The 13,895-nt window shown below is 33.1% G+C and overlaps 1 protein-coding gene across 8 annotated transcripts in view; it reads left to right on the top strand.

The window, feature by feature from the left end:
• The window catches only part of PCDH15 (protocadherin related 15), a 1,753,436-nt gene that overhangs the window by 1,354,833 nt on the left and 384,708 nt on the right, over positions 1 to 13,895 (top strand). For all 8 annotated transcript variants that reach the window (XM_054659631.2, XM_054659630.2, XM_054659628.2 and 5 more), the window contains 2 exons: positions 2,791 to 2,997; positions 13,358 to 13,492. In XM_054659631.2, coding sequence (XP_054515606.2) covers positions 2,791 to 2,997; positions 13,358 to 13,492 — 342 coding nt within the window. The remainder of the gene's footprint in view (positions 1 to 2,790; positions 2,998 to 13,357; positions 13,493 to 13,895) is intronic.

Here is a 13,895-nt window from a genome sequence, read left to right as displayed (position 1 = left end):
CGATATATGATCTGAATGTAAAATGTAAGCTTATTTCATTATTATACAATTTTGCTTTTTTCATCCTCCTCACCACCTATATATTGTGTGTGTTTGGGTGTGTTCATTGGGGAAAGAGGAAAAGTTGTAGAATTTATGACTTTTCATAGCATTATTATGTCCTGGATATGACATGCTTGTTATTAGAATAATTAGATATTAAAGAAAGATGGAGAGATAAAAGAAAGAGAAAAAAAATCTGTTCAGAAAGCCTTGCATGTATGAACTGCTCTGAGCCTGTAAGAGTGAAGCAGAGGATTCCTGCTTAAATCATTTCAAGGTCATTGGGTTGGAAGCCCATATGGACCAATTCGTTTTAAACAGTGAAAAAACAATGTTTTCCAGGCGTAGACTCTACCTCTTGCCCTGGTCAGCTGTCTCCAGAAAGCCTGATGTGTGTCACAGGGGTAACTCCTAAAAGAACATCCATGGCTCAGCACAAATTAATCACAACTGCTGGATGCAGAAAGACCTCATCCATACTGATGGTATTAGCAGCATGCCTGGTTATGTGAGATGGATACATAATCCCAGACAGGACCAAACATTATTCCAGTACTGTTCTTCTTAGTGCTGAGCAGGATCTCAAAGCGTTTTGTGCCATGGGCTGATTTGACATTCTGCTGCCAAATGAAAAGTTAAATGCATAAGGTAAACTATGTAATATTACTAAGAAAATCTAGCATATTATCTAAATAGAGATATCAATATATTAAAAATCAAATATAAGTTTTTTAATCAATGCATTATATGATATTACCTCCCTATGGGTTTATTAATTAGCGTAATTTCACATTAGTAATTGACATAAATAATATTTCAACAAATCTGCAATATAAATAATATGAAGGAAAATATATTGTAATATTTCTTGGTGAAAAGTCAGCAATCCCTACCAATATCACTGTAGTTTGTTACCTACCTTTTTAACAGATGAAAATGTTAAATTACTATTAGAAGGAAGTGAAAAATTGTCTTCTGGAGACCGAATTTCTTTCCTCACGTTTTAACAGTTAGAGATCTCTAGCTGAGCTACTTACAAAGTACTGTCACTATCTATCTAGAAAATCACACCAGAGTTTAATATCAAATATTTTATTTTCATTTTAATTGATTTAAAAATACAACTTTTCTCCCAATGGGGAAAACATAACAAAAATTAAAGATAGAATTTGAATTCATTTTAATAAATGTATATGCTATTAAATTATATCCATGTTTTCTCATAAAAGTTGGAGGAGATTTTCCAGAAGTCAATTGTGATGAAATCTTCCTTTAAATTAAACCTTCCAATACACATATAATAAAATATATATTTTTTAAAAAACAGAAAATCTATGGTTAGCATTTTCCTATGTGCAGCATGACCATGTAGAGATTTTGTATGAAAATGTGTTAGAAATAGAAATTTTTATCAACTTCTTAAACTTAATGGGAGAAAAAAAAGAAAATTTATACATAAGAATATTAATTTTACTTGAAAAACGTTTCTAGTTAAATAATATTGCAATTCACAGTTTCTACAACATTACAATGAAATTTATTATTTCTGTCCTTTTTAAGAAGCTTTTGGGGACGTTCAGTGGGCAATAAATATAACTTTATTAATTTTATATAGAATTATGAATTATTTGGGAATTGTCTACGTTTCTTTGAGCTGCAATAACAAAACACCATAAACTGGATGGCTTATAAACAAGGAACATTTATTTCTCACAGTCGTGGAGGCTGGACATTGGACTCTTATAAATTTGGTTTCTAGTGAGGGCCCACTTCCTCACAGAGGGTGGTTCCACCTTCTTACTTGTTCTCACGTGGTGGGAGGTGGGGAAAAGGAGCCCTCTAGACCCTTTCCTATAAGGGCATTCACCCCATTAATGAGGGCTCTGCCCTCACCACCTTATCACCTTCCAAATGCCACACCTCTTAATACCATCACCTTTGGGGTTAAAATTTCAACTTACGAATTTGGGGGGTACAACAGCAGAGACCATAGCAGAGATTTAAACATTAGTGTAAAATGAGAAGACACAGAAGAGACAAAGTCTATACGATAGTTCTTTATTTGTGTTACTTTTTTTCTTTTATTTAAATATTTTATCAGCGGTACACTCAAGTATCTCCATTTGAATTTTCTGACTAAATGTATTTAAACACAATTACCTCTCCTACTGTATTCAATAAAAATTACAATAATTTGGCCGGGCGCGGTGGCTCACGCCTGTAATCCCAGCACTTTGGGAGGCTGAGGCGGGCGGATCACGAGGTCAGGAGATCGAGAGCATCCTGGCTAACACGGTGAAACCCTGTCTCTACTAAAAATACAAAAAATTAGCCGTGCATGGTGGCGGGTGCCTGTAGTCCCAGCTACTCGGGAGGCTGAGGCAGGAGAATGGCGTGAACTCAGGAGGTAGAGCTGGCAGTGAGCCGAGATCACTCCACTGCACTCCAGCCTGGGCGACAGAGCAAGACTCTGTCTCAAAAAATAAAAACATAAAATAAAATAATAATAATTTATTACAGTGAATTTTTAAAATATACACTGAGTTTTAAAACAGAAGACTGAAGCAATTAAGCCTCACTGGATTTTCATTTCCTCATTTATATTTTCAAATGGCCCTTTAAAGTATTTTTTCCTTATGTGATGATATTAGTTAAAAAGAGAACCCTATATATTGCATGAAAAGTGAAACTCCAAAAAGATAGCATGACATATACTTTTTAAATATTTTCTTTTCTTTTCAATTTTAGGCTGAACAAGACAATGGTCATCCTCTTCCTGCCTTTGCCAGTCTACACATTGAAATACTGGATGAAAACAATCAAAGTCCATATTTTACAATGCCCAGTTATCAAGGCTATATCCTGGAATCTGCCCCAGTGGGAGCAACCATTTCGGACAGTCTCAATTTGACCTCACCTTTAAGAATAGTAGCTCTGGACAAGGACATAGAAGATGTAAGTTAAATACATATTTTGCTCTTGTTTGTGTAACAAATCTCATATTTCCATTAATGGGAAATATGACAAAGATATGGCTACATAAGCTAGAGAAGAGAGAATTAAGTCACTGTAAGTGAGTTTTAGTGTTATAATTTAATTCCAAAACAAGGATATTTTTAAAAAGTATCTTTGAATTCAATAACTATTCCTTTTCAGCTTGCAGATATTCAGTATATGTAAGAAAATGAATGTTTTACTTGATGTTTATTTAATGATGAGGGCAATTTTTTATTAACATATGTTGAGAACTGTTTTATATAATTGTTGATAAAGCAAAAATAATGGTGTTACTACATGAGTAAAAAATCATGAAAGCACCCCTAGATTGTGATTCTCAGAGACTTTTCTTCAAGTCTGAGGGCATCGTTATTAAAATAAATTTGAGGCAGCTGACCCATTCATACTTCTGCCAGTGACTATGTGGATGCTTACGCTTCACTCCACAAATCATTGTCTTTTGTTTTTCTTGTACTCACACTATCTACATGAGTGGGAAATGGTCCAGGCTGAGCAAATCAGAACACTTTACCTCCTTAGCCAGAGTGAATGTTATAAAGGGACAGAAAATCTATACCAAGCTAGCCAGAATCCTCCCAGGAATTTACAATGGAGAACAGAAGGGCTGAAAGACTTTGGCATCATGTATTAGAGAAGTGGAAATGAATCTGAAGCCTTTGTAGCCGCATTTGCTGACATCATGAGAAAGCCAATTATCAGTGGGAGAGAATGAAGCCTGAGAGTTACACACAGAAAAGAGAGTCCCATTGAGTTTTAAGTTCCCCAGAGGTATTCTAATTCTCAAAGATTTTCCTTTGAGTTTGTGAACTACCACAGTATCCTGACTGCATAAATATGTATACATATGTTTTGTGTATAGATAGATAGATAGATAGATAGACATATACACAGGTATACATACATACACACACACACACACACACACACATATATATATAAAACAGCAAGTAAGAAATCCAACTGTGTTTGGATTATAAGCATAACTATATGTAAAAGATAGTTGGATTTCTTACTTGCTGTTATATAATTCTTGACTCATTCATTTCTCCCTTAACAGTGCTTGCTCTCAGATAGATGGATTTTTTTGTGATGATGGAATTACTGTGTAACTGTACTGTCCAACATAGTAGCCAGCTGTTGAGTACTTAAAATTTAACTGGACTAAAAACATAACTTTTAAATTTTGCTTAATATTAATGAAATTAAATATAAATACATGTCACTCATAAGGCAGCAGAGCTCTAGAATGTTCCCTAATATCTCATTACACATAGCTTTATAATCACTTTAGGAAATTAGGAAGGCACTTTCAGATTTTTTTTTCTCTTTCTAAATAAATTTTGTAACACTCAACAGAGGCTATGACAATTCTTGTGGGCACTCCACCTCTTCCCACCAGATGCTTTATTTTATTCTTTTGTTTCTCTTTGCTTTGTTTTCTTTTTCCATTCTAGCTTTTTTTTTTTTTCAATCTTTCCTGGTATCTCACATTTAGTGTCTTCTTAAACCACAAGTTTTAACAATATCTGCCATTGAGTTCTCAGTACATGTCAAACAATATAGTAAATTCTTCTTGCGTTAATTCTCTTAAATCTCACAACAAACATGATAGATGCAATTATCCCTATTTCAGAAAGGGATATTAAAGCTAGTTTAAATGCCTTACCATGATCACAGTGTTAGTAAACAGTAGAAATGGACCTTAAGCCAAGGTTTATGGAAAACAAAGTTCTCAATTTTAAGCACTCTATATTTTATATACTTTGATCATAGTCTGACTATAATGATAGCTGAAGAATGCTCTAGGTTGTTTTCCTAGAAAAGTGAACACAGTAATCTATACACAGTTTCATATGCCAGTCAAGAGAATTAGGGATTCTCTGATGTATAGTGGGTTTCATGAGTCACAGGAAAAAAGTCTTTACTGAATCCCCACTAGAAAACACCTAGAGTCACCTTAATAACTTCAATCCAGGCTGAGCAAATGTATTTTGTAGATCTACTAATGTCCCACAAATTTTAGTGCGGATTTTGCTTTTCAATTGAATACATACTCATATTTTAAGTAGTGACTAATCAATTTGAAAGTGTATGATAGCTTAGGTCATACCTTAATAGAACTGGTGGTTAGAAAAATCTAAATCTAAAGTTAGGTAGTTTTAAGTTTACACAATAGCAAAATTTATGTATTTATACCTTCTCAGTGTGTTCATATTATCTATTGGTTACACACTAAGCCCTATGCTTGCCTGTGTGACCCCGTACTTGTCTGGATTGTCTGTTCACTTTTAAATTACAAATGTTAAAATTGTGTTCCAAGGAACTTTGTAAAAGTCAGTAGTACTCACAGGGCATTGATGAAATAAAGTGGAGAGAGCTCAGGGGTCTAAAACCTTTGAGAAACACTACTTATAATTCAACTCTTGGAGATGTACAGTACCAGTTAGTCTATGAAATGCTCTGAGGTGTTTTTGGCAGTTTGGGCTTTGGATTTAGACAGATCTTGGCTGGACTCCTGGTTCTGTCATGTAATAGCTGTATAACATTGTGAGTTTCATACTCATCAGGTGCCCCCTCTTGTCCAGTCATCTATATGGTAGCAATCATTGCTGCCTTGGCATGTGTCTTTAGTTGGGACTGGTAGGAAAGGGCATGGAGAGAAAATTTCCCTGAGATGATGCCATGTACATGGAGGGCAGCATGCTTCATAACTTTTGTAAAAGTGTCAAGTAATTAATCAGCAAAACTGATCATTTGTTTATTACTTAGACTCACCCCCTTTCTAAAATAATCTATGGTGAGTGACTGTCATTAGGTGTCCAGAGAGTGAACAAGTATGCCTAGTCTTCTAGTAATAAAAGTTTTAAAAATATCATATGTAGTTTCTATATATAAAATATAAATAAGCTCATAGAATATTAGAAATAGTTTAAACTTCCAGTACTGTATGAAATCCTCTCCTAAAACCCATTTCCCAGAAATTCATAGATGTTTTATTGTGCTATGCAACCTAGAATCCTAGAAGTCTTGCTTGATTTTTATGTTTTCTTTATTCGCCACAACTAAGAAGTCTTCCAGATCTTCCTATTTTGTCCCCTAATTATTTATTTAATCTCTTTTCTTCTCTCTATCCTTATAACCACCACCCTATTGGTCTGTTATTAGAACTACTTCCTGATGTTCTCGGTCTCTTGATTTCTTACTCAAGTCTATCTTCTGCAGGGCCATTAGAGTGATTTATTCAAAAGCTCAAATCTAACATCTAACTACATCCTTCCTTCCTCTCTCCCTCTCTCCCTCTCCTTTCTTTCTCTTTTTCCTTCCCTCCTTCCTTCTTTCCTTTCTTTCTTTCTCTTTCTTTCTTTTTCTCTTTCTTTCTTTCTTTCTCTCTCTCTCTTTCTTTCTTTCATTTTTTCTTTCTTTCTTCCTTCCTTCCTTTGTTTCTTTCTTCTTTCCTTCTGCCTGCCTGCCTTCCTGCCTTCCTTCCTTCTCTCCATTCATTATTTTTTTCTTTCTCTTTCCCTTCCTTTCCTTCCCTCCCTCCCTCCCTTCCTTCCCCTCCTCCTCCTTCTTTCTTTTCTTTTTTTTCTTTTCGTTGCTTTTCTTTCTTTTGAGAGAGTTTCTCTCTGTCACCCAGGCTGGAGTGCAGTGTCACAATCCAGGCTCACTGCAACCTCTGCCTCCCTGGCTCAAGTGATTCTCCCACAACAGCCTCCTAAGTAGCTGGGATTACAGGCTTGTACCACCATGCCTAGCTAATTTTTTTTTTTTTTTTTTTTTTTTTTGCATTTTTTGTAGAGACAGTGTTTCACCATGTCGGCCAGGTTGGTCTGGAACTCCTGACCTCAAGTGATCCACCCACCTTGCTGGGGTTTACAGGCATGAGCCACTGCGTCTGGCCCACATTTCTTGCTGGGGTTTACAGGCATGAGCCACTGCGTCTGGCCCACATTTCTTCTGATATACTTTTATGACACCTATTCCTCTAGAGAAGAAAATTTAAGCTCACGCAATTTTCCGTATCTTGATACCTGAACATTTTTGCGGCCTGAATTTTGGAAACTTCCTAATTCACCTATAACATTTGGCAACTGCTTGTCGTTTCTTTCATGTGCCAAGCTACATCTTGTCTAATGTTTGCTCATTACATGTTCTACGCTTTGAAATCTTTCATCTGTTGCACAGGCTGGCTTGGATAACTTATACTCAGTGTTTAGAGCTCACCTCAGGCATTCCTTCATTCAAGAATCTTTCAACAGTATTCATTATCCAATTTTAGTTGCATGCCTCCCTCAGTGCATTTCTCTAATTCTATACTTCCAATTTGAAATTAATGTCTTTCTTCCCTCATGAGTTTACATCTGTTGAGAATAGGTCCTATATCTTAGCAACTTTTGTATGCTGAAGAACTAACACAGTTTCCAGCACTTAATAGGGTTTGGGAACTCTTCAATAAACTCATAAATTCAGTCACTATTGAATGAATTAGGTTATCTGACATATGCTTCAAAAATACTAATGATGTTGCATTAAGTATTTCACAAGATGGCCTATCCCATGTTTGAACAACTCTAATTCTTAGAAAGCTGTTCCTCATACTGAGTTGAAACCAGTTTTCTTTTAATTCATCCATTATTCCTTAAATCTTCCATTTGCCAGCACACAAAATAAATCTATGAAATAGTCATTCATATATTAGAAGATGGATTTATGTCCTTCTGATACATCTGTTTTTTATAGACCGAGCACCATTTATTTTTATAAAGTAAATTAGTTCATTTCTGGGATTTTCAAAAGATCTGTATTATCAAAAGAAAACTTTAAAGCCATTTCAGTTTATGGGCATGAATTTTACTTCAGGGTAAATCATGCCACTCTTGGCTGGGTGTGGTGGCTCACTCATAATCTCAGCATTTTGGGAGAGTGAGGCTGGAGGATTGCTTGAGGCCAGGAGTTCCAGACCAGCCTTGGCTACATATGGAGATGCAGTCTCTACAAAAATAAACAAAAAACTTAGCCAGGCATGGTGGTTCATGCTTGTAGTCTCACTAATTGAAAGGCTGAGGCAGAAGGATCCCTTGAGCCCACTGGTTCGAGGCTGCAGTGAGCCATGATTGCACCACTGCACTGCAGACTAGATGACAAATTGGGACCCTAATTCAACAAAATGAAACAAAATCCTGTTGCTTTTGAGTGTCAGAATTAGTGACAATCATCATTATAGGGATAAACTCTTTGAGAGAGACAGCATGCCACCTCATACAATATCAGCATAGTATTAGAGATTAAGCCTCAAGCATAAAAGTGGAAGTTGTCATTGCAGGGCTTGGCTCTCAAGAGTTGCTTCAAGCATAGCTATTCCAGATGGTAAATGCCAAGAAGGGGACAAGTTTGGATCCATTTGCTTAAAATTTAAGTTGTGTTTCTCCCTTTAATTTAGTGGAAAGTGAAGCCACATTTTAAGAAACAATAGCCAGGAATGTGAGTTGTGATAGTATTCACAGTGTAGATTTTAAGTCAGAAAGAATTCCAAGGGCCACAGTAATACTGAAAAGAAAGGAAAAAAAAAATATTTGCACCAGTGTTCTTTTTATTGCTATATAGATGTAGACATATACCCATATATACACACACACACACACACACACGCATGTATACATATATGAATCATATCAGTTTATACAGTATGCTTTTTAGAGTACTTGTACCACATCATAATTTCAAAGTAACCCACAATATAAGTAGAATAGGTAAGGCACAAGGTGTTAAGAGGCATGTCTGAGACCACCAGGTTTTCAGTGTCAGAGATGCTAAAAATTGATTATTGAATGCTGATCATAAAAAATGGCAAAGAATAATAATCAATAAAGATTACTCATTTGGCTTGTAAAAAGATACTTATTTATAATTTCATGTAAATTTGTTCCTCTGCATAAAGTTATTTTACTATGAAGAGGTATCTTTGATATTTAATTCAATATACTCATAAAGCAGTTAAGTATTTATATGCTTCATAAATATCGTTATTCCATTATATGTGGGTCACAATGCTAATAAAAAAATTGTATACTCTGAAAAAAACTGTCAGTCTAGTGTGCTGGAAGTGGTTTGCTTTTTCTTCATATGTGCGGTTGTGATCATTTACATTTACAATATTTATTTCATGTTTAATTTGCATATAGGTTCCACCCAGTGGAGTTCCTGTAGGTACTAGGTGTTAAGCTTGTGATTGTTCTTTTGTTAATTGCTGTGGTTTATTTCCTTGTTCTTTTTCTTCTTCACTAAAACACGTAGGTATTACTTCATTATCCCTTATAAGGATATCTACAAATACTTTATATAAATTTAAATATATTTACTTCATTGGTTTAAAATTTAAAAATATTTTAAAGTTAAAAAAGGTGAAAATATTTACATAATCTATTGTTTATAGTACTATGAAATTTTGTAAAATCCAAATTTAATTGTCAACTGAGGCAAAGACTGCTTAATTATTAATGTTTTCTCAGTCCACAACAAACATTGGTAATTTATCACGGCATTTTTTCTAAAACATTGTAAGTTTGAAATTGAATTTTTTTGAACTAAATACTCAGGCAACTACTACCAAGTAATTAAAACTGGCTGAGGAGATAACATTTTTTGTCATTTTTCTCTTATGCTTTGTCATTTATATGTATGCTCATGTATATGCATACATATATATGTGCACATATGTCTATACATGTCTGTGTTGTATGTGCCTATATATGTGCATGCATATAGTCTTGTGTGGTTGTGATATCCTATATTTATTCCCATTAGAAACCCCAAGTTGGTGTTTAAACAGTAGACTCTCATCTTTGAACATAGTTTTATATGATAGAATGCTTGTTTATTTTATATTCATATGTTTGTTTACCTGTGTGTTTTCATATGCATTTACTTTTGCATTTTTTTCTGTTTTTATGTGTGCATGTCAGAGCTTATTTTACCATCTCAAAATATAATATGCAGATAAGTGAATTAATATATCATACTTTTGGTATATACTGACTGGATATTTTAGGGTAAAATAAATATTACCTAATGTCAGAGGAAAATTAACGGTTTTTAATCAACTCTCCGTGTACCTATTGATTTAACACTTAAATTCATTTTAAATAAACTTATAGACACAACAGCTACCTAAATTCTGCTACCCCTATTGGAATATTAAGCCAGAGCATTATTTGTCCATATACATCCTAGTCTATGAAACTTATAAGCTATTAACTCTAACATGATTAAAAGAGTTGCAAATATACAAGTGTTGACTCAAGTTACTCTTTAGGAATTGCAAAATTCAAATATATTTGTGAAATTCAAACTGTATTGGAATGCAGCTTGACAAGAAGGAATTTAAGTTTATAAAGAGATTTAGAGAAGGATATTTGACTTCAAATGCACATTGTTTCTTACCAAACATTTGATATACCTTTCTTGTGAAGGGTAGCAAAACCTTGAACTGTAAATATTGTCAATCAAAACAATAGGTTAGTTGGTACTGATATGTATCTGTTAACATTTTATGTTGATATTACTTAAAATTTTCATAAAACTCATAAAATGATATGCTGTAATATTTGGAACATAAATATATACACAACATTTGAAACTTGCACTATCTTTAAAAATGAATATAAATTATTAAACATTGAGTGACAATTTGTTGAACATTTCCAAATCTGGCTTCCTAAATTTTTTTACTTAAATTAATACGAGGATATTTACCAATAGCATTTATGTACAAGATTATTATTTTAAATATACATAAATGTAAATGTTATATTTTGATCAGAGATTAACTAAACAAAACAGAATGAGCTATAATATGCCATGTATAGTGCTAGCTTTCTGTGATAGATTATCTTCTTCACAAAAAACAAATACACTGTAGTTCTGGGAAATGTTATCTTTCTCCAGCTAGTTATTATAAAAGCACTCAAGAAACTGAGACAGTTAAATTAACAAAAGATCTTTAATGTTTCTGTTTATCCAATATAAGGAAGTCTATTTATGGAGTATTGATGTGTGCATTATCTTCAAACGAAAAGCATTTGACAAACAAAACCTTGAGGTTTTCTTGAAAGTGGTAAAAAGTAAGTGCTCTTTGTGACACAAACATATTATACTACAGTCACATTTGGACACACTAGTTGACAACTCAATACTTGTTGAAATATTGCATTATCAAAATACTTGACACACAAAAATGCTTAAAAATGTGAAGATATGAGTGAATATACCTAACAAATTTATTAACAGAGGTTACAGTTGAAAGGAAGAAAATAAATTGAGAGAATTAAGGTATAAAGGAAGTAGAGAATGATGAGATTTGAACAAAAGGAGCAAAGTAAATATTTGGTAAACAAGGTACATAGCAAAACTTCCTCAGCTTGCATTTAGGGTTTAAAGGTCCGAATAAATTAAGGCATGCCAGATGGCACCATTGTTGGTACATTTAGAGAAGTGTATATGTGCATAAAAGCCCAGTGATTAGGTAAATCCAGGATAAACACAAAACAAATGGCAGACATTCATACTTAGAGTTTCTTTGACTGAAACTGCATGTTAACTAAAACTTTTTTATCAACTCTAATAATTGAATTTAATCACAATTCACTCTAAAGTGTAAAATAAGAATGCTTAAAATATCATTCAGAATAGACATATGCATTTTCTAATTGACTTTTAAAAATAAATAATTTATTTTTAAAACGAACATGTTAGATTTTCTAGAATATCCCGCTTTCTAGTTATCTGAGTAATTGGGTTCATGACACTGAAATGGAAACAACTAAAGTGCCTGTTTGAAAATATCAGAGTGTGAAGCCTCTTGAACTTTTTCTCAGTATTTTTGATCATTTTATAATAAATACGCCAGTTGGAATTATTATGTATAGTATTACTTTCTTATTGTTCCAGGATAAATGTAGCACAGGGACCTTAAGTCAAAATCCTGAACATAGAAGCTACTATAGAATGCGATATTATGAATACATAACTTGTTTTAGGTTCAAATGAAACCATTTATTTCAAGGTTATTTGAAATCTACACATATCACAATGTTTAAAAGATGGGCAGATTCAAGTATATTGTGGATCAAATCATGTTCACATTTTATTATAGTAGTGTGCATTACAACTTTTGTATTTTACATAGAAATTTTGAAATTATGAGTTCAATTATTTTCAAATTAAACACATTTGACAATTTTCTACTCTTTGCTCTTCCCTCAGTCCTTGACATCAGACTTAAAGAAGTGTTTTATGATATTAAATCCATTTCATATCATGCTATGCATACTTTAAAAGATAGTATAATCTAGAACAACACCTTACCTCCCTGTATCACTCCTTTTTCTCTTTTTCAAAGCCTTCATAATAGTCCACTCTCTAAATATTCCTTTTTTCTTTGCTCCACCTGCCTTTCTTTCCTACTATGCAGACATCAGTGCTAGCCTTCTTACTTTATATTGCTGTTCTTTCTCTAAATTAGAGTATGTTGTCTTCTCTTTCAGGGGTGGCAATGAAATTGCAAAGGGTTTTCAATGCTAAGTTGATTATCTCTCAGACTTGAATTTTGAAATCCCTTCCTTTTTAAGTATATATCATTTTTTCTAGACTTTTCTATCAGACACATTTGCTAAATTTATGCATATTTTAAATCAAATTATCTGAAATATTTTAATTAAAGTAAACATGTTTCCATTTGGAAAATTTTACAGCATTAAAATAAGAAAGAGTAAGCATGATATTTATAGGTAATGAATAATACATAACCAATTTTATTTCTATTTTGCATTATAAGTAAGAACAAGATAGTAATATGCATATATGCAGTTTATTACTATAAATGAAGTAATTATAAAGTCTTATTGCTAAAATTTTGAAATGCAATTTTCTTTTCTTGCTTTCATTTCTTATTTCTCCAGTCCAATGCTATTTTGGAAAATATTGGTAACAAATAATCAGTAAGAATATATTTAATTGGGAGTTTTTATATTCTTTCTGTTTTTCTATTATTTTTCCTTTTTTCCCACATTGATTATACCTGTTTGTATTTCAGTATTTTGTATTCCACGATATAGGTCACCATCTTTTGAATAGTTTAGATCATTTGAGTAAATATCTAGTTAAATATCTTTTATCGTTAGAAATTCTTAATACTTTCATGAGGATTTTTGCTATAAATTTCAAACATTAACTTCTAGGTAATGAAGTAATAGCTATATTATTTATTCAACGTTTGAAATGATGTCATTTTTTTTCAAAGACAAAAGACCCAGAGCTTCACCTTTTTCTGAATGACTACACCTCAGTCTTCACCGTCACACAGACTGGTATTACTCGCTACCTCACCTTACTTCAACCAGTGGACAGGGAAGAACAGCAAACTTACACCTTTTCGGTAAAGAGCTTTTGTGTAAATATACATATGTATGTATGAATGTACGTATGTATGTTTGTATGGAACTGAAAGAGATGTCTGGTTAAAACTGAAAAAATCAATGACTTGGGGGAAAAATACATTATTTTCAATACCAGAGAGAAGATCAATGAAAAATTATTTACATGTATTGCTCTTTTTTTGTAATTTGTGTAGCTATATTAACATTCTTCCTCACAGAAGAAAAAACTTTTCAAAATAAAAAAAGAAAGTGAGAATTTCAGTCTTTACTAAACAGTCATAATTGTCTTAAATTGAGATATAAAGAATTATTTCCTAACCTTTTGTGTTGTTGTTGTTCTTGCATTTTTAATTTAGTCATAAGGTTGAGCCAGTGATTCTCAAGAGGGAATAAATTTTCCCT

Source organism: Pan troglodytes, chromosome 8 (assembly GCF_028858775.2).
Source record: "Pan troglodytes isolate AG18354 chromosome 8, NHGRI_mPanTro3-v2.0_pri, whole genome shotgun sequence".
Classification (NCBI taxonomy): domain Eukaryota; kingdom Metazoa; phylum Chordata; class Mammalia; order Primates; family Hominidae; genus Pan; species Pan troglodytes.
Note: the sequence above shows the minus strand (reverse complement) of the source record. Positions and strands in the feature narration are given on the sequence as shown.